This window comes from Neltuma alba, unplaced genomic scaffold (genome assembly GCF_004799145.2).
Source record: "Neltuma alba isolate B1F8T4 unplaced genomic scaffold, ASM479914v2 tig00004954_pilon, whole genome shotgun sequence".
NCBI classification, from domain to species: Eukaryota; Viridiplantae; Streptophyta; class Magnoliopsida; order Fabales; family Fabaceae; genus Neltuma; species Neltuma alba.
In genome coordinates, this window is record NW_021633927.1 from 1,065 (window position 1) to 23,121 (window position 22,057).

The 22,057-nt window shown below is 32.9% G+C and overlaps 2 protein-coding genes across 2 annotated transcripts; both read right to left on the minus strand.

Moving 5' to 3' along the window:
• Positions 1 to 487: 487 nt before the first annotated feature.
• LOC114746388 (uncharacterized) lies at positions 488 to 3,479 on the minus strand. The gene is made up of 7 exons (XM_028934605.1): positions 3,387 to 3,479; positions 2,704 to 2,925; positions 2,520 to 2,544; positions 1,869 to 2,061; positions 1,705 to 1,723; positions 1,400 to 1,546; positions 488 to 868 (listed from the first exon to the last, which is right to left on the minus strand). The coding sequence occupies exons 1-7, from the start codon at positions 3,477 to 3,479 to the stop codon at positions 488 to 490; spliced, it is 1,080 nt and encodes a 359-aa protein (XP_028790438.1).
• A 12,405-nt stretch (positions 3,480 to 15,884) lies between these two features.
• LOC114746381 (uncharacterized) lies at positions 15,885 to 20,526 on the minus strand. The gene is made up of 8 exons (XM_028934598.1): positions 20,410 to 20,526; positions 20,006 to 20,092; positions 19,723 to 19,913; positions 17,848 to 18,028; positions 16,825 to 16,989; positions 16,652 to 16,705; positions 16,410 to 16,556; positions 15,885 to 16,265 (listed from the first exon to the last, which is right to left on the minus strand). The coding sequence occupies exons 1-8, from the start codon at positions 20,524 to 20,526 to the stop codon at positions 15,885 to 15,887; spliced, it is 1,323 nt and encodes a 440-aa protein (XP_028790431.1).
• Positions 20,527 to 22,057: the final 1,531 nt, after the last annotated feature.

The following is a 22,057-nucleotide window of genomic DNA, read 5'->3' on the forward strand; positions in this document are numbered from 1 at the left end:
ACATTACTCATGTGTACAAGGATTATCTCACTATTGCTGATAGGCTTGTTAAGTTGGCGCATAGGATCGGGAAATTTTTGCTCCTTCATCAACCTCCATTTCTTGCTCAGGAGACAGATGTTGATGAAGGATAGGGCTGTTATTTCTGTTGTATGTACTCGTTTTTTGTTTTAATGCAGCTTCAGTTTTTATTAAAAAAAAATTATTAGCTTTTTAATCTCTTTAAATTAGTCAAGTAGGTCTTATATTAAAGACTGAAGCTAGTAACACAATCTGATTTTTTTGGGTCAAAGGATATCACAATATGACATTGCATATTGTCCCACTACATAATATTACATTCTTAATTATAAGGACTTGTCTTTATCAAGCCTTATCTGATACAGATCCCATCACGCAGTTATAGTACTCACGCCACAATTCCTTTCTTTATTTGCTTGACATAACAAGATAGATTTAGACTTTTTAAACTTCTCATATAGTTTTTCTACAGACAGTCTCGGTTTCTTCCAGGACCTCCATAGAAGAAGTAGGCACCCCAGTTATTAGAATGACCAAATGGGGTAATATCATAGCACTTGGCATTGCTAGCGTAAGTGCCAAAGTTACTTGGAGACACAAGATAATTATTTCTATTAACAATAGAAACGTCCTTGTAGAAGCTAGCCTTTCCAAAACCTGCTTGAGGGAAATAACCACTTCCCATTCCTGTTGTGGTGTGCTGGCCGTGAGACCTTATGTTTATTATTTCACCTCCCCACTGCACATTTGATGCACTCCCAGACATATGATTGAACAAAGAAGCTGGCCAATATCCCACAAATATACTATTCCCAAGTAACATCCACCAGTTTCCACTTCCTGGATCCTGCCCCATCCATCATCATAATTATTGTTATATTTTTTCTCAAACACAGAGGGAATCATATGATATTATGCCATTAGGGTTTCTTTCGAGTTTATTACTGCTGATATGAATTGTTGGATTTCTCAAGGGCTATATGTTTTATACAAAGAGATAATTGGTGAACAGTCCTTATTTAGAAATTTTATTTACTAGAAAAATCTAAATTTGAGTACAAGTATCTTCTGTTTATGAAATCCTACAAAGTACCCGTACTTTTTATGGATAAAAAATATAAGATCTTTCTTGCCAATAAAATTTTCAAATAGAAACTTTTTACCCGATTTTCTCTATTGCAAGAAGGAAAAAGAACGGGTTGATCATAATTGATCAGTTATGTATTTTTGATTTGGTTATAACTCAATGCATGAACTTTAGCTCATTTAACATAGTTCTTCAAGTTTTAACCATTTAACTTTTATGTTTGAGCCAATAAAATTAATCATTTATGTACAGGTACACTTGTTTGGTTTTCTGTTTTCAAAACGACCTTACCTTCCAGATAAGGATGGAGAATGCATATTGAGAACCACCATATACGGAGAATGGTTGCAGGCTGCCTCCAACTGCTATTTTATTATCAACTTGAACAAAGCCAGAGCAGCCAAGATTGTAACATCCAGTGCGGTCATATGAGTCGCTCTATGGGCAAGAAAAAGGCGTGTGTGGTGTGTATATATATGTATGTATATGTATATGTATATAAAAAATAATAACAGTAATAATATATAACAAACAAATGCAATTATTTGAGGACACAACAAATTATAGCTAGGTTGGTAAGAGAGATTTGAACTTACTGTCCAATATATAAAAAGTCTGGGTTATCATCCCCATATAGTCCTTGATAGATCTGATTTTCCAAACCAAGGAACAGACAGATCAAAAATAGTATTCCTTGAAGAGAAATATAGAAATGCACTCATCTATATACATGTGATGTCCAAGAAATTATATACGGAACATATATGCATATATATGTCGTATATATACCTGCCAACCAGATTCGATGGTCTCAACCTTATTAGAATCATCACTATTCACAATCCAAATTTGAGAGAGGCTAAATTCATTGGATTCTTGAACGTGGGGCTTCCAAATGTTTATGGATGCCTGGGCTCCATAGTATCTATTCCTCGCAAATCGGCTATGGCATACTAGAGGCACCAAACACAACGAAACAAAGAAAAATATAATGATATAATCAATATATGCAAAACATCTACACAAATAAGTCTTTTGGGAAAAATTAAATGGCCAGTTCTTACGGTTTCACTGGATGTTTAACTAGGTCGCAATTATAGGTTTTAGTTCTTACGCTAATAATCTGTTAATTAGAGCTTATGTGAATACTAACTAAAAATGCATGTAAGTTGTCACAAAATACAAAATAAAAAAGTTTTGGTAAAATGATGAAATAAAATTTCTTTATTATCAACATAAAAGTACATTATTATGTTCATAGTTGTCTCCTCACGCATCCTTATATAATCTATAATATGGTTGGTTTTGATGATTGTATTTAAATCAACACGGTAAAATTAATTCAGATGCATGTCGAGCGCATAGAACCATGTCATCATGGTTAGTCATGCCCTTCCTCTTACAAACTAACAAATAATGAGTATAGGGACTAATACCTATCATTAAGGAAAGTATAAGGACCAAATGAAAATGAAAAACTATAATTAGAACTGAATTAAAAATGAGGTGAAAATGTTATAGCGAGGGACTTACATATTGATTTTCTATCTTTTTTTTTTTAATCTGGAGAAATTGATAACTGGCAATATTAGTACCTCATGGCCATTAGTAGAGTATAATGATCCAGACAGATCAGGAATGGTCTGATTGATCTTCTTCCCAAATTGATGGATAGAATCTGCCCTCAATACGTCATCTTTTGTTGTTCTTCTTATGGGAATGGTTCCTTTTGGACAATTTCCACTTTGGTGCCACAATTGAGCAATTGGGTTTGATTGTGAAAAATTGCTTCTTTTTGGACAGAATGTTGGCCTCATCTTCATCGAATATAGAATACAATTTTAAGCCTCAGAATTGTGGGCGAGAAAATCCAATTTATATAACAAAAAGGACAAATAATCAAAATAAATTATTTTACCTGAATTTTGTGATTCTTCAACTTCGGATGATCAAAAGCTGGTTGATTTAAAATATGTACGCAGTCGATTATGTCACCATCGGGACTCTGCTTTTATTTTATTTTATAATACTAAACGTTAACACAAATATAATGATAAATTATAAAACCCAGAAATATATAAATTTCTTCTTAAGTGGAACTCGACAAAAATTAGCATAATGCATGTTCTTGATATTCTACTATATAAGAACGTTAACTGCCAAAGCATAATGAATCATATAATCTTCTTTTCACAAAATGAAACTAAGTTTGCAAATTTTTGAATTTAAATGTCAATCATAATTAACCAAAAATAGTGGAAGGGGGCTAAACTGTAACCTTAATGGACTTAACGGCTGGTTTATTCAACTTCTTCAAAAGTTTCTCAACCTCAAGTTCCTTAGCTTTGTTGACTGTTTCTTGACCTGCCATTGTCATGTGAACAAAACACAACAAGAAGAAGAAAAGCATACTCACCATCCAAGTCTTCTCATTTCCTAGTTTGTCCGCCATTGGAGCTGGTTGATCGGAAATAGGAAGCTAAGCAAGCACCTAAACCAAAATTCTCAATGGATACTCTAAGACTTGATGGAGCACAAATTTATAGGATGATTTGTGCTTTCTGGAAATTACTTGATTATCCTTTTTTGAGGAGATTTTTATTCCAAAAGGCATCTGTATTTTGATTCTTTATTTACTTTGATTGATCGAGCAACCCAATAACAATATTGCTGCTTGACTCCCATCACTAGATGATTAGTCGTCTAGGTGGGAATTAAATTGGCATATTGATCCTTCTGTGATGATGAAGTTATGAGAATAATATAAAAATGTCAAACTTACTGTGTATAACTTGTAAGTGCTACGAGCGATGTGTACTTACAACTATGAAGATAAGTCTTTTTTAATTATCTCTCTCCCTACCTCTTCTTCCTTTCAATCTTGCTCTCTTCGAACATATTTTCTCTCCATTTCCTACTCCAGATTTCAAAATATCACTCTTTAAGAGGATGCATAAAAGGGTTTTTAATTAGTCCTTTCATTTTTATTTTAAAATTTTCAAAATATAACTTTTTATGAAAAAGATTGACTATTTTTCAACTATATTAAATATTGATTTACTCATTAGGACATTATACGTATAAGGGAGGGAAGTGAAACTTGGAATAGGGGGAGAGAATAAATAAATGGGTGATAAGTAGTTGATGACACGACATCTTTGCAACCTTAAGACTTCAATTTATGTGTCTTTTCACCGATTATATGCTACTTTTGAAGCCTAAGGGTCCGTTTGGTATGAGAAAAATAAAAAAGAGAGAGAGTTGTGGTTAAGAACTTTTAACTAATTTACTTACTCTTTTATCTTACATCTTTTCTTTATCAAAATTTTATAACATCACTTCTCCAATTTTTTAAATTAAGCTCGTTAAAATTTTCTATTCCATTCCATCTGCTCTCCTCTAACTCCCTTGTACCAAACATAGGGCGAGGAATGGAGAGCAAAACTCAAAACAGGGGAATAATAAAATAGTGAAGAATATCACACCTTAACTCATAATTTAAGGCTCAAATTTGCGAGTCATTAATTTCACTTAACTATATATTACTCATTAAGCCCAATTTTATCTGGTGGGAAACATCCTATATCAGCCTAAGTTTACTTACACTTGAACGTCCTAACATTATGTGATTAGGCTGTTACTGTAGCTCGTATGTCCAAAAAAGTTAGCTGATCCATCCCATAGGTAGTATAAACATCTGCTTTTAGTTTATTGGTGCGATGAGTCAAGTATAACTATGTTCCGTCTTTGCATAGTTTAAACCGTGGCCCTTGACGAAGAAGAAGTGACCTGCAGAATATTCTATAGGCCTGGAAATTGGGCGTTGTCAGATAGTATCTATTATTTGTTCACTTGAAGATATATTCACAAACCAAATAAGAGAGTGCGATGAGGATAAAGAACAGGATGAACATTATGTAAAATGATCTCTTATACAAGAGTTAGATAACTAATTTGCGAATATTAAGAAAATTAGTTAAGTTAGTTATTTATAATAAATAGGAGTTGTCTTTTCTAAAATATCCTTATTAATCATGTGCATTATAATAAAATCATTTAATATGTATAATGACTATGAGGACTATTTATGGAAAAATAAATAAATAAATATAGGAGATAAAGTGAATCGCAGTTTTATATTTATGATCAAATTAAATCTTTAACTAGTTTTTATATTTAGAATTGATTGTAGTATATACGGAAATACAATAACACTGAGAATAATACATTTTGCTTTTCTGCTTGGAAAGTCACTACTACACCTTTCACCAACAATTCTATATTTTAAGACGCTACTATTGCAAAATTAAACCAAAAACTAGAGAAGGACTGTACATCACTGACATCTTTTCTTTCTATTTTTTTTTCCAAATTCAGGATTGATAATCATGGATAATTAGGTTTACTTCCGAGATCACCATAATAGAAGTGGGTGCTCCAATCATCAAAATAGCCACTGGGGACAATATCGCAGCCATTGGAATTGTCAAAGTAATTGACCAAGTCATCTTAGGATTAGGAGACAAAACTTGGTGATCATTATCATTATACATCTCCCAATTTCCTTCGTTTGGATCTTGTTCATTATCTATATAGAGAAATTTTAGATATAATAATAATAATAATAATCATCATCATCATCATCATCATCATCATCATCATCATCTTTTGAGGTGTCAACCTGTTCAGCAACGTATTAAGTCTAGTTTAAGTTTCTCTTTTCAGCTTTTACTTGGAATTTAATTTGGAAACTATTCAATTTTCATAATAGATTTATTCTTGAAGTATTCGCGTGTATTATGAGTTATTTCTCCGTTTTATATAAAAAGAGAAAATAACATCGATATTACCTATTGCTTTTGAATCACAATAAAATGGAGAATCATCAGTGCAATTCTAAAGTATATAAGATATTATATTGATCATAAGAAATGAAATGTGGAATATTTTGAAGTTGAACCGAAGAAGTCCGATGTCCACCATCCAAATGCAATATTCTTGACTGATTAAGTTACAGTAAGGTGAATAAATTAGATTATCTGATTGACTAAACTAAAATGGGGGTGTGTGCGCTTTCTGGCACTACAAAAAAAAATCAAATTAATGACAAAATTTAGTGACAGAATTCCAGTCACTAATCAAAATTAACAACGAATTAATGACGGATTTTAGTTGGTGATGGAATTTTTTCCGTCACTAATTCCACCGTCACTAAATAATTAGTGACAAAATTCAAAATTTCGTTCCTAATTAGTGACGATTAGCAATGAAAATTAGTGACGGGAATTTTCCGTCAATAATCTGTCACTAATTAGTGGCAGATATCACACAAAAATTCTGTCACAAAATAGTGACGGATTTATGATGGAATTTTTCATCACAACCACGTCATCCCATCATCTACGTTATCGCCACTTGTCCAACATTATGAGCCTCCAAGTCATTGCCTTGTCCACATAATCACCACATCACAAATTGGCTCAATTTTGTGAAGGAGTGTTGGTTCAATCCTGAGACCTCCTACACACGTGCTGAAGCCTTTAACAATTGAGCTAAGAAGCACCTGTGAAATTTTTATGCATTGGTTCGATCTTGAGACCTCCTGATATGGGGGATGTACGGACCGGCTAGAATCAAGTAACAAACGGATGGTTGATCAAGGTAGGACCTTAAGAGAACCTGTCTCTTACAACCCTAGTCATGAAGATACCACAAGGTTGATCAATCCCTTGATACTATCGAGTATTCTCACGAGAATATAGGAATGCAAGCAAAGCTCACACAGAAAGAAATAAACTCAATTCTCATTCATCTAAATCTGAATTCAATTACAAAAAATGTAGCCTATATATAGGCAACAATAGAACACCCTATAATCAGCATCCTAAGACATAAATACTAGGGATGATGCCTCATTAATGATTATTTGACTATGGGAGGCACCATTTATTACGTAGAAATAAAAAGAAATAACTTAAACTTCAAGAACAAGTCTACTATTTAAAAATAGGAAAGTAAATCAAAACATGATCTTCTAGAACACTCCTTGACCAGAAAAACAAATTTAAATCATAATCAATTCATAATGATGCCTTCTTGATCCTTCTTGAAGATTCTTGGATGTCACTTATAATCCTTGTCTAAGGCACATGCTTGTCACATGGTATTTTAAGTGAATTCTTCAATCTGAACCCCACATGGGCCTTGTACATCATTTTGTTGGGCTTCTAGCAATGTGATCACCATTTTTGGACTTCTTTTAGCCTCATTAAAATGTGCTTCTTCCAAATAAATGAGCTCCAACTCTTTTAGCTCTCTTATTAGACAATTTAGGGCCTCCTTCATAGCTTTGGTCCTTGCTCTTGTCATTGGGCCACCAATGCCTTATAATGGATCTTTTGGAATGTTGGACTTCTTTGTTTGGGCTCCTTGCCGTGGTCTTGATCACACCAAGCTCCTTCATCACCTCATGCATGGGTGCTGAAGCCTTTACGAGTTGAGGTGAGAAGCACCTGTGAAATTTTTATGCAAAAATAAATATATATATATATATTTTTAATAACAAATACAAATATAATATTTATTTTAGTAAAAAATTTCTAATAATTTATATTTTCATTCATATATTTACCAAAATACTCCTCCTATCCTTAATATAGGACCTAATTATTGGGTTAATTTTGATCCTAAATATAAAACCTATTTCTCATATTTATCATTTTTGTCTAAATTACCCCTATGGATACTCCCTCAACTATGATCAAGTAGAAGATGGGATGAGGATATTAAGAAAGATGATTATGATGTTTTAGGAAAAAAATATCATATTTTTTATTATCAACTAACTTACCTAACTTCTTTAATCCAATCAAATTAGTTAAATAGGTCTTATATTATGAACCGGAGAAGTAATAACTATATTTTATATTTTTATTTTTATTTTATTTTATAATATTTACGTTTTTTAATTTTTATATAATATAGTATTTAAAAATTATGATATATTATATTTTTATTTTAATAATAAGTTTAAAAATAATTATTATATATTTATATTATATTTTTTGTGACAGATTAGTGACGGAATTGCGACGAAAATTAGTGACGGAAAAATTCTGTCACTAATTTCCATCACAAAATGTTTTGTGATGGGAGTTAGTAACTGAATTTTTCCATCACTAATCATTTAAAACAAAATCAGTGACAAACTTGTGATAGAATTTAGTGACAGAATAAAATTCGGTCACTAATCTGTCACTAATCCATCGCTTATTCAGCGACAGAAATTTTCTGTCAATAAATTCTGTTGTTAATTTTAGTAACGAAATTTATGAGGGTTTGGCGACGGATTAGTGATAGAATAAAATTCTGTTGCTAAATTCCGTCACTAATCCCTTTTTTTTTAGTGTGGTCAACCAGTTGCTCATTGGAACCAATATTTCCAATCGAAAATCAAATTCTATTCGATAACGGGGCGTGTGTACATGTAGACTGATAGCTGACTAGGACATTAACAAATTAAACAAATTAAAGATTACAATGCATCTATCCTGTTTAATGTACTAAAACTTAGTAATTTTTTGTTCTGAAAATAAAAAAGTTGATATTTGACAATAATCATTATCGTATATTGAAGCAAAAAATTATTATCATATAAAACAAATGATATAAAGTTTAAAATTACATAAAAGTTTTTGTTTGGCCGAAAAAATTGTATGTCCAAAATGTAGGGCTCCTAATTAAGAGCTTGGAACTCACAGTCCAAGATGTAAAAAGTCTGGCTCGATTATCCCCATATGGATATGGATTCACCTGATTGTGCAAAAACTGAAAATACGTTTGCATATGTTCATATGCTTTCTTACCTGCCACCAGCAAAAAATGCATTGAGTTTTTGTTTATCAGCGTCATTCATAACCCAAATTGCGGAGACACTCCATTCGACGTCTGTGGAACCTCCATAATATTTATCTTCTCTCACAAAAATTGAGGCATGCTGGACACCCCAAAAAATAAAAACATCAAATAAATGTCATGGATCTCACATCAAAAGGCTACAATGAGAGGCCTGAAAAGGCCTTGGTTCCAACTCTATAACAGTTAGCTTTTGGGGTATGATTCTCCTAAGAATTTATACTTGTTACAAACAAAAACACATTAAGCTTGTAGTTTGGTTATTAGAGAGACAACACCTAGTGATACCTTGTTGACACGTTGACCTCCAGCGTATGACAGTAGATAGCTTGTCCTCAATATGTCTTCTTATAACACCTTATCTTTATACACCAATGGGGTTATTCTAATTACCTTTGAACCACTAAAAGCACAAGTATAATCCTAGGAAAAACAAAATTCTTTGATATATGTATATTTAAAACATTTCCCAAACACATGGTTCCATCTTGTTAGGGAACGAGGTTTACTGAAAAATTTTAAACTTTTCAAACTTATTTACTATGAAGCCTGTCTAGTGGTTCAAGTACTTGACTGGTAAAATTTATCTTGATATTCGGGCTCTACATTGTCAAAGCTCAACACTTGATTGAGATATAAATCAATAAAACTATTTCTCCGTTCAAGCTACTATACTATTCCTGGGCACCTTGCATACAGTTGCCCATATCTATTCCGATAGATGAATAGAACTAACGATTGATATCACTATTTAACTACTAGATGGCACTTACGTGCAGGCTACCGGAGCCATAGGGAGGTATATACCAAACCTGTAATCTCTTACATATTTACAATTGTATACAAAATTATAATCATACATGACTAACCAAAAGCCAAACAAGTAAATAACAAAAGTATTATTTATATGACCAACAATACTATTAACTTCAGTTACAACCTTCTTAGCTTCCTTCTATCAATTTACTCTTACTCTTTGAGCCACTTGCCTTTGCTGTACGTCTTCCTATAGTTTCCTAGATTCCAACGATCAATACGTGATACCATAATACTCCTTCGGTCTTTAATGTAAAACCTAATTAATTAATCTGAATAGATTAAAGATGTTAATTAAATTAATTAATATGATATGTCTTTTTCTAAAACATCCTAAGCATCATTCCTTCCTCTCCTACTTAATTATTGTGGGAGAATATTAATAGGTTTAATTTGAAAAAAAATGATATACATATAAAATAAGTCTTATATATAGGATCAAGATTAACTTTCTAATTAGATTTCACATTAAAGACCGGAGGAGTATAATGTTGGAATTTCTTCCTCCGCAAGTAGTCACATTTTTTGGTCCACATCTTCAAGTTTAGGGTTAAACTAATAGAAACTTTTCTAGTGCTGGAAAAATTATTAGAACGGTTTGATTAAACCAAAGCTATGGAATCTGACTATGAATTCCGTTAACGGCATGTGTTACACGAAATGATAGTCACATAAAGAAATATTTTGTTGGGAGAATTCCTGTGAGAATCTATGAAAGAAAGACAATTACTAAAAATTTCAATAACTAGTGAACAGTTGAAATTTATTATTGTTTCCTACTTTGAAACTTGTCATTGTAAGCTATTCAATTGCTATGGGCTTTTTTGTGAATTGTGTTCTTTTCATGAGATCTTATTGCAATTGTCCCTATTTGGTTACCGATTTTATTTTTACTAGCTGATCCACCAAGGCGTCATGCTTAATTATGATTATTTATTGTTTTGGTACAAATTGTGATTATTTAATTTGCATTATCCAGTAAAAATATGTTATTATTCTGATTATCTTGTTGCTACAGGACTTTACATCACTGGACAATTCATCTTGATGTAGGAAATTGGCATATTGCTCCAACTGTTATGGATATAAAGAGAGTTTAGGAAATTTGGATGCTTTCATTTTTTGAAATACCCATAATATGTCTCAATCCCAATTTCTAATAATTATAAGCAATATTTTAGAGTTTAGATCGATGGATTATCTTTTCATAAACTTGTAATCAAAACAAAATGGAAAAGAAATATAAGAACTTAGATAAAATTGAAGAAAGAATATGTAACCAAAACGCAGAAGAGAGAATGATGTTTGAATCATTGCTTAAAGAAGTGCTTACGTTTAATGGTCAACCATGTTTTAGATAGGATTGTCTCTAATAGGATAGTACTAGTGTGTAGGCAAAAAAAAAAAAAGTTTAATTATTGAGATAAAAGGCAATGACCAAAATTTTCAAAGATAAAAACTAACCCAAATTAAATAAAGGAATTTAGATTCAAGTATTTTTCTGTTGATTGATTTGGAAATTTAGATTGACAAAGAAATTATAAGTTATTTTAATTTACTACAGAAATTATAATTTATCTTAATTCTCACAAAGCAAAAATCATGAAACACGCTAACATTAGTAACTACTTGCAACGATATTTGTTTCTCAGAGGACCATCATAAAAGAACTGGGTGCCCCAATCATCAGATTAACCATTGGGCACAATATATTAATTGTGGCACTTAGAATGGTCAATGTGATTGAAAAGTAATTAGCATTAGGAGACACAACTTTGGTGATCTTTATCTTATACATATCGTCATCTAGCAATTTCCTTCGATTGGATCCTACATATATCTATATTGCATAAAGATTTTAGACAGATTGGACATATAATGAAGATAAATATATCAAATCAATTTTCAATACATGTTTTTGGAGTTGAACCAAAGAAGACTAGTACCCACTATCTCAGCTAATCATATCTGATAGTTATAATATGGGGAACAGATAGATTGTTCGATTGAATAAACTAAAAAAAAAAATAAAACCCAATGTTTCCTGTTAATCTAACTTACAGTTGGCCATCCAATTGCCTGCCACAAAAATTTGCAATAATATATAAGTTTAAAATCTCTGGCATAGGATTCGTCAGGTGACTCATCATCCACTTGGTGATATTTAATTTCATTGAACCTTCTTGAGGAAAAATGAACACTTTCCATTGTAAATTGTGGTGTGGTGCATGTGTTGCACATATATTAAATTTTAAATTTAATTTTTCACCTTTGCACTCTATATCAAGGATGAGATGCGTGAACATATAATAATATTAATATTGGTTGATTTCATCGACTAATTAATTTCCTTCACTTGGAGGATCGCTTGTTATCATCTCTATGAAACTTTAGATAGATTATTTGATATATATATATATATATAAAAGATAAAAATTAATATATAAATCAATTATAAATACTGTTTGTAATAATGTTGATGTCAATTGACCATACAGTTTGGTTTCAAAGGAATGGCTTTTATAGAGAAATCTCCTGCTGCTTTATTGGCAATGGGAAAATTTAAAACAAATGAAGAGTGGTTCCTTGAATAAGATGCATCCATTAGGCTTGTTTTGGCATGAGAATCGTATCTTCAGTTGTTTCTAATGCTTAGGTATAGAATGATTTAACAAAGCTGATATTTTAACTTCCTTTTTAGCTAAATGTTCTTGAATTTTTAAATAGAAAAAAGGAGATCGCAAAAATGGAAAGTCAAAATTAAATAATAATAAAAATCGAATACGAATTATAGAATAAAATACAAAAAAATGTTAGAATAAAATAGAAGAACATATAGAATAAATAAAAAATTGAATTAATTGCAAATAAAAGCTGGTTCCTAGTCCACACAGCAAATGTACAGGTTATGACAAGTAATATGGTAATGAAAAAAATACCATTCCTATGATCAGTTAATTCTAAAACTCAATGGATTAAGTATACATCATCACAGGACTTTTTTGTGTATATATACAAGACTTAATTATATGTTACATGCTAACTATATATATTCTGCAAGACTGCAACTATATACAACAAATCCTAACCAATAGTTTTAGGTAGTTACTATGAAGATAATACTACCTCTGGTCCTAATTATAAGACCTTGTTTATAGACTATAAATGAGTTCATATAATTAGGACAGGAGGTAGTATTTCATACAATATTTACACTATGTCATGTATCACATTATAGAGCCTACTCATTTTTTCACATTTGTGTGTGTGTGTGTAAGCAAAACCTTTTTATCTCATCCACCGTTAAAGGGTAACACCATCACTTACTAACCAGAACTAACCATGATAGAAAGGACTAAAACTAGTAAACATACCCTATCATGGTTATTTAAGAGCAATCACATCATTAAGAGGCTAACCATGATAGAAAAGCATTCGACCTTAATTAAGGCTATCATTGTTAGAAAAAAAAGAATAACCTATATTTGTAATCATGGCAAACATGGTTATAAAACAATACCCCTTTGAATGATAAATTATAATAGCAGTTTAGACTTGACTATCTTAGTCAATACTAGCAACAACTAAACTTGCAAAAATTGCCATTGTCACATCATGGATCCACAATAATTCAATCACATGCAATCTAAGGGCCTCGGGCCCACTATCAGCACTCTAGTCTAATGTTCAGACAAAATAAACCAAAGATAGAAGGTATAATGCGTTCACTAAGTCAAATGACATAAAAATATGAGAAGGTAAAATAAGTCCCAAATGAATGCAATCCTGATGCGTGGCAATATACGAAAAGATTGCATAAAATAAGGTCCAGAAGCTCTACACTGTCAGCTACAGCTATTGAGCCTCAAGAGTCTTCCCCGAAGGTCCCGCTAACGTATTGTTTCCTGAAAATGGTAAAGCAACAGGAGTGAGACAACGTCTCAGTAACTAAATCCCTACATATCTCACACCCTAGCATGGGCTAGTGAGGTGTCAGGTGGGATACACAGAGTTAATAATAGTTGATAAACATTTATTTAAACATTTAAACTCACAATAATCATACAAGACAAATATTTCCACCAATCTCATGCAATTGATACATTTCAAAAGAGATAACACACTTGTCATTTATTTAAAAGATATAAATATTAATGAATATCCCACGTCATATGCAATTCCTGAACCCAAATCCATCTTTATATCCTCCTTATTTCCGCCAACTAGACCCATGGGCTAAGTTCTTTCCATTTGACTGGCAACTCTGACAAGCTCACCACACGAATGATGTGGACCGGCCAAAGACCACAGAGCACTCGGTGAACCATGGGTCCCCCCTCGAAGAACTAGTGGGGTGTCGCAGTCTCTCGAAAAACTAGTGGGACAATAATAGCAGCCAACCATAGAGCTCCATATGGAGGCTAATAAGACGTGGCAAGTATATGAATCTCAATAACTCCAATTATCTCCTTTCCCCACCCAAAATAGATGCACAGGGTTCAAAATGACACATTTATATGTATAATCAACGGAATTTCATAATAACACATCATAATCATGATCACCAATTTCTTGCAATACAAACTATGTCAATCCTTTTTAAAATAGCAACCCACAAGACAGTTCATACAAAATGTAATATACTTTTATAGAATTAGTTATAAAGCCGCTCACCAACTTTATACTAGAGTATGCAACAGATAAAAATTTAGTTACCTGGTCTCCTAGCTAACAGTCAACTACAACCAGAGTCCAACCTCGAAAATGCCACAATAGAGTTTATATCTACAAACAAAATTAAAATATTATCTCTATAGTATTAGAGTAGGCTACTCACAAAATTCTAGCCTCCAACTACTCCTCTAAAAGCTTAAATTTTACTCAAAACTCTAGCCTAAAAGACATTTCTCTAAGGTTTGAAATGAGAACATATATATATGATTTAGACTTGATTCTTAAATTTTCCTTACTTAAATATCCTTTAATTATTAGATTATATTATTAGAATCATCGAATTCATAATGTAAATAGACAAAATTTAAATTTATAACTTATATTCCATCTTCGAAGGACTTAGACAAATAGACTTAGTACGAACCAAGTTATTCTCACTACAAAAGTTAAACCCTTAATCTAACTGTTGAATTTAATTTTCTATCTATCATGACACTATCCTCCAAATTATAGCTCAATCTAACGGTGAATGAACTTTAAAAATGCTAATTTACTATTCAAAACTCTATCTGCTAAATCCAAAAGATTTAAGTTAAAGACGTACCTAATAACTTGTAACTCGGAGATCAAAATGATGATCCAACCGTTGAAATTAACGATTTGGATGTTCCAAATGGGCTGACCAAATTTCAGTCCGATCCAACGGTTAATAAACTCAAAACTAGCACTTTTCTGAGACTACCTCAGATATGTGCGAAAATTATTTACTCACTTCAAACTCCACTTACTATCTTCTATATGTAGGCTCCTCAAACTCCTTCACTCTAAAGATTAGTCGATGTGGGACTTCTATACCGTGGTATAATTTTCTAGAATATCATCCACACACACACACAATCACACACAAAAACATTATTAACATAATAATAATAATAATAATAATAATAATAATAATAATAATAATAATTTGCCTATATCTAACTTTTTTTTAATTAACTTAATACTAAAATATATTTATTTATAAATTTAATTAAATAGATAAAAATAAGGATGTTACATAAAGCATACAACATACCTAATCAAACATATATAGGACAACATTATACATACTATACAATGTCACACCAAACATTACATAGCATTATAATCTTATCTAGCCTTATTTCATTAGGCTTTATTTTATAAAATATGCCACCAAGCCTGGTATATAGTACTAATGATGAGGTTAGGGAATTCACCCCATGCTACAATTGAATTCCTTTATTTCCTAAGTACACAGCTTTAGAGACTTTTCAAAGTCTCCTAATATCTAGTTTCCCATCGAGCTAGCTAGCTGGGATTATCTTGATTTTGTCAAATAGCTAGTTTAACATTAAGTTTGACAAAATGGGTTTCTTCCGGGACCACCATAGTAGAAGTTGGCACCCCAATCATCAGAATAATCACTTAGGACAATGTCGTAGCACATGGGTTTGCCAGCAAAAGTGCTGAAGCACTTGGGAGTCACAAAATAATTTTCTTCATTAACAATGGAAATGTCCTTGAAAAAACTAGCCCTCCCAAAACCTGCTCGAGCGGAATATCCACTTCCCATTTCTGTTGTTTTGTGTTTCCCTTCAGATTTCTTGTTCATCACTTCACCTCCCCACTGTATTATTGATGCACTCTCAGACAGGCAATCAAACATAGAAGCTGGCCAGTATCCCACATCTGTATCCCCAAATCTCATCCACCAGTTCCCACTTCGTGGATCCTGCTGACTAATTAGTATTACGTTTATTGTTAGTTTACATTAAACCAAGACAAAAATTAAAAATCAGATGGCATTATGAGGATCTATATTATGATTGTTTTAAAAAGGGATTTATGTTAGTTCTATCTCCAAAAAAAGCTATACCTTCCAGATAAGGATGGAGATTCCATATTGAGAACCACCATCGACAGATAATGGTTGGAGGGTGGCTCCCATCAATACCGTATTGGAAACTTGAACAAAGCCAGGACATTTTAGGTTATAACAGCCAGTATGTTCATAGGAATCACTCTGTGGGATGAAGAAATAATCCATTTGAAAAAAACAACAAAAAGCGAATGATGTGAAGAAACAAGAAATTGGGTTGATAAGAAATTTGAACTTACTGTCCAATATGCAAAAAGTCTTGGTTTATCATCCCCATATAGCATTGGATGGATCTAGTTGTCCAAATCAAGGAACAGCGTACCACGTACAGAGTTAATACATTTCTTGAATAGACATGTTGAAATGTACTGATGATGCGTACGTGTGATATGTGAGAGAAATTATAGAATACCTGCCAACCTGCTTCGATGCTTTCGGCATTATCAGTATCATCTTGATTCATAATCCAAATTTGAGAGAGACTAAATTCATTGCGTCTTTGAACACTTGTCTTCCAAATGTTTATGAATGCTTTGGCTCCGTAATATTCATCTCCCTTCACTTCAGCTGTGTGATGCTACCAAATATTAAAACGCACCGCAAGTGTACGGGTCACAAAAATAGATAGTAGCAAATCAAGGTCGATCCCACAGAAAACTCAAATAATAGTGATTAGGCAATAAAAATTCTCTTTTGTTTAAGTTGAGAAAAATCAGGATTTAATGAAATTAGGTGAAAAGAAATTAAAATAAAACAAAACAAAGCTTTCTTCAATTAATTTAAGCAAATATTAAAAGGTCAACCTAGAGTCACTAATCCCTTGCTAGCTTTTTAAACCTTGTTTCACTGAATTGATTAGCTTTAATGTTAATTTTGTTAATCTAGAGTTCAATTAGTTACAAGTGCCTGACAGTCCACTTATAACCCTCTCTTAAATTAATTATGTAATCTTTCACACAATTACCTAAGAGGCTAAACAATTTGGTCTCACTTATCAACAATTATACGGGACAATTAGATATAATTCTATCCTAATCACAAATTAGATTATCATCCAATCCCATATTACTTAATCTAAGAGCTTAATTAAAATCCCTTTTGTCAAGGAAAACTTTAATTCTCAAATTCACAATTAATGGTGGCCAGTCATCAAATGGACAAATAAAAAACAAGATTAAGTAACTAAAATTTAATATTAAGCATCCCCGGTTCATTGAAAACAAAGCTTAATCCACTAACAAGTTCATAGTTTCTCTAAGCTGTAAAACACACTGGCCACACATGACTTCAAGCAATCTCAATTCAGCAACAATAATTCCAGATTCAAAATCATGATAGAAAGAAAGAAAGATTGGAAACAAAACACTGTTCGAAGCTCCTATCACAGCTCGTGCTCCTCTGCTCAAAACCAGATTCGGCCTCTCGCAATGTCTGCCTCCTCCCTCTCTCGCTCACTGAACCAGTCGAGTCCAAAGAACAAGAGAAGAAGATGAGGTCCAGTCTCCTTGCTGTGAACAGTGTCGAACTTCTCCTCCTGCAGAACCCGTCGGCCACCTTCAGAGAAGAAGTTCCAGTCGCGCCTCACTCCCTTCCTCACTATTCTTCTCGGCGTCTCTCTTCAGAATCCAGCGAAGAAGAAGATGATACAGAACTGCTCCGCACCAGTTCGGCGCTTTCAGTCTCCGACCCTCCTGTTTGGGCGCCTTCAAGATGAATATCCCCCAAATCCCGCAACGCCCTCCAGGTCTCAACGATTCAAAAATTGCTTCTCCAAAACGTTGTCGTCCCCCATCTCCACCATCAGCACGTGCTCCCCATGATCCCATTCAAGAATTTCCTAGACAGGGCGTTGATGCTTGCTGAAAGAGGGAGAAGAAAATAAAACAAAAAAAAAGAAGGAAAAATTAAAATGAAAAGGCAAACAAAATAAAAGGAAACGAAATAAAATATAAGAAATCGAAATAATAGAAAATAAAATCAACTAAATCTTAAACTTAATATTAATTATTTTTATTTATTTCAAACTAAGATATTTATAATAAAATCACCCAAATAATGCTCACAATTAATTTCTTTTCAAAGCTCTTTTAAATCATCCAAAATCCTATTGATAACTCTCTAAAAAAACTCTCCAAAAATCACTCAAAATATTCTTTCAAGATATTCAAAATAATGAGTTATCACTGTGGCATACTAGAGGCACCAAAGCCATCAAAGACGAATATAATGTACGTATTTAACATACAAACACACACAAACAAGCTCTCCTTTTAGTCTGAAGTGAAAACCTTCAGTTATAATTAATCCCACAGTATTGAAAACCAGACTAGACCGGCCAGTTTAGACCAGAAATTGGTGAACCAGCCAGGTAATCGATCCGGTTGAGTCTGTGAACCAGGTTCATGGTGATCCGGTGTGACTCGGACTGAACCGGGGTGACTTGGACTGACCCGGGGGTGACCCGCCTGATTTGGTGGGTTAACCTGGGTCCCCCTTTTTGTTTAAAAAAAATATTTTGATGATTTTTTTTTAAAAGCTGTTGATAATTAGGACCTAATGATTGAATAATTATAGGGAGAAATATTTTGTTATCATATATCTATTGTGATATTTTGTTGGGATGAATATTTAGTGATTTTAGTAGTGTGATATTATAAGAAATTGTAAGGATGTGATTATTTTACTAGTGATTCAAGATATTAAATTGATATCTAGTTCTTAGTGAACATTGAAATTATTTTTTATTTCTTTATTTATCACCGGTTTGACTCCGGTCTAACCTACTGACCCTTGACCCATTGCCTTGACCGATTCAATTGCTGGTCCGGTTTTCAGTACCTTGATTAATCCTGGTTCGACTCTGCTACCTACATCCAATCTCTCCAACAACACAAGTTTGATTAGTAAACACCAAACTATATTGTTTTCTAAGTCATATGTTAAATTTAGTGAGTAAATTGTTGGGATTGCAGGGAGAAACCCAAAAATGGGCCTGCAAAATCTAAACTGAGAAATCCTGAAAAAGGGGAGAGACCAAATTGGGTTAGGAACTGGGGGATTATGCGTATAAGTGGTCTCCCACTATATCTGAATCCAAAATCTTAGGGAAATAAGTTTATGCTGGGTCCTTCCATTTATATTCCATCTTTTAACCCAACTTTATCCAAGTCAAGTCAATCCACTCCTGACACGCCAACGTATATTTTGCATATTAAATATAATATACACTTCAAACATTCTAATAAACTGATAACATTACGGCAATAAAGGTAACTCGTGGCTATCCGTAGATGATTATAATAATCCGGACAGATTTGGGATGCTCTTGTTATCCTTCTTTCCATGTTGTTGGAAAGATCCTGATGGCCTCAATATGTCCTCTTTTGTTGTTCTTCTTATAGGAACGGTTCTTTCAGGACAACTTCCACTGTGGTGCCACATTTGAGCAATTGGCTTTGATTCAGTTAACCTTCTTCCTTTTGGAAGAAATGTTGGCCTCACCTTCATAGAATAGGAAATAATTGGCCTCAGAATTATTAGTTATGAAATCCAATAAAACTAAAACATAAACTTAGATAAATTATTAATTTTACTTGAATTTTGTGATTCTTCAGTTTTGGATGATCGAAAGCTGGCTGATTCAGAATATGCACGCAGTCAATTATGTCACCATCATGACTCTTCTCTTTTTAATACCAAATTAATCCAAACAATCGTAAATTATGTACTGTTATGATTAAAAAAACAAGAAATAATTTCTTCTTTAAGTGAAAACTCGATGAAAAATATTACAAATTGCTTGATTAATTCTATTATATACGTGCATACTTGTGTGTAAATATATGTATTCCTGAACATGAACCACTAACCCTTAACGTAATCTTCTTTCTTCTCTACCAACGCTACAAACATATACAGGTAAGAAACAATTATATATATGAAAAAGAAATTAAAAACAGCAGACCGAAAAACCAGTCGTAGAAGATGAGTTGGATACCTGAATAGACTTAACAGCTGGTTCATTCAACTTCTTCAGAAGCTTCCTAACCTCAAGTTGCTCAGCAAATCTACCATTGCCAGTCTTGGCCTTGCTGATTGTGTCTTGTTCTGCCATCGTCATGTGCACAGAAGACAATAAAAAGCAGACAAAGCTTAGCAGCCAAGTCTTCTTATATGCTAGTTCATACGCCATGAAAGCTGAGAGATATGAAGCCAGCAACTACTTAAGTGAAAATTCTGACCTGGAGATTCAAGAGTCGATCTTGAAGAAATTTATAGGATGACTTAAGCTTTTTGGAAATTACATAATTATCCTTCTGGTTAAGGAGATTTTTCATCCAAAATACGTCTATTGACAGTTTAACAAGACAATAAGTAAGCATGCCTTTGAAACATGGAAAACAGCTTTCAACTTAACAAGGCATCTTTTGTCACATCCCAAACATTCTTACCTGGTTGTGGGGAATCAAAAATTGGGATGAGGATCAATGTAGAAACTAGACATAGAAATGAAACAACTTTTGATGTGAAATCCCGATAAGGTCTGGGCAGGTATTTTCATAACTATCAGTCTAAGAAAGGCAAAATGGAAAAATTTGAAAAAAATTCCAGAAAATTCTCAAAAAAATAGGAAAAGTGTAGAGTAGAGGTTTTAAAAATTCAGTTGAGACCCAAAAGATGGAATTTCGGTGAAAATGATTTACTACGGAATTTTCCGTAAATAGTGGTTTTTCGGGAAATTATCGGGAAATTGAAAGAAAATAATTATCTTAAGTAGTTAGAGGTCTCAATAAATTTTGGAGATTAATGGATAAATCATATAAATATTTGTTAGAATTTATAAAATTGGTTTTAGGCCTTGAAAGCTTAGGAATTAATTTTAGGAAATTTATTTTCTCTCAGAACTACCGATAGAGGCCTAATCGGAGAAAATTCAAAATAAATACCTAGAGGTGGCAAAAAATTCTGAAAATTTTCAGATCATATTTTCATATTAAAAGGTGAATTATCATGGAGAGAAATAAATTTTTGGAGGTTTGAAAAAATTATGAAATGTTACTAGTGAATAGTAACTGATAAAGTTTCTAATTGGTTTGAGATAGTGATTTGGTTTGTGGGCCATCTTTTTGGACCAGCCCAAACCTTTTGTGGGGCCCACATTGCACCCAATAAGGGCCCAATTTCATGCACCTTCCAGGTCCCTCCATTTTTATTAAATAAAATGTGAAATTAAGAGATATTTTTGTGGAAAAATCTAGAGAAAAGCCACATGGAGTGATCTGAATATTTTGGACACTTGATGGCTGTCACATACACCTTATCAGGTGTCCAATTTCATCCAATTGAAGAGGGGTGAGGGCAGATGGAATTTTTCTACAAATACCCCCTTAGAAAATACAAAAAAATGTTGGAAAATTGGAAAAACAAGGGGAGGTTCTGTCACTGTAGCTCCAGCCCTATTCCTTCAAAATTATTGAGTGTTTTGGGCAAGGAATCATCCAACTTACACCAAGGAAACATTAAAGTATGTCTAAGCATCATTATCCTTAAGTTTTACATTGATTGGATTAGGATTTTGGCTTGGAAAATTATGGAAAAATACTGTAAAATTCGGTCCAGCCATGTGATGCTTAGGGAAAGATAGA

Bases quoted from the DNA above. Each gene is read 5' to 3' on its own strand.
- LOC114746388 (XM_028934605.1), bottom strand. From the start codon at position 3,479: ATGGCAGGTCAAGAAACAGTCAACAAAGCTAAGGAACTTGAGGTTGAG. The intron at 2,926-3,386 runs GTTACAGTTTAG...TATTCGATGAAG, and splicing joins CAGCCGTTAAGTCCATTAAG to ATGAGGCCAACATTCTGTCC. The intron at 2,062-2,519 runs GTTAGTTTGTAA...TGGTGCCTCTAG, and splicing joins AGTCCCTATACTCATTATTT to TATGCCATAGCCGATTTGCG.
- LOC114746381 (XM_028934598.1), bottom strand. From the start codon at position 20,526: ATGGCAGAACAAGACACAATCAGCAAGGCCAAGACTGGCAATGGTAGA. The intron at 19,914-20,005 runs GTAAAATTAATA...TATTCTATGAAG, and splicing joins TGAAGAATCACAAAATTCAA to GTGAGGCCAACATTTCTTCC. The intron at 18,029-19,722 runs GTCCGGATTATT...TGGATTCTGAAG, and splicing joins AACAAGAGCATCCCAAATCT to AGAGACGCCGAGAAGAATAG.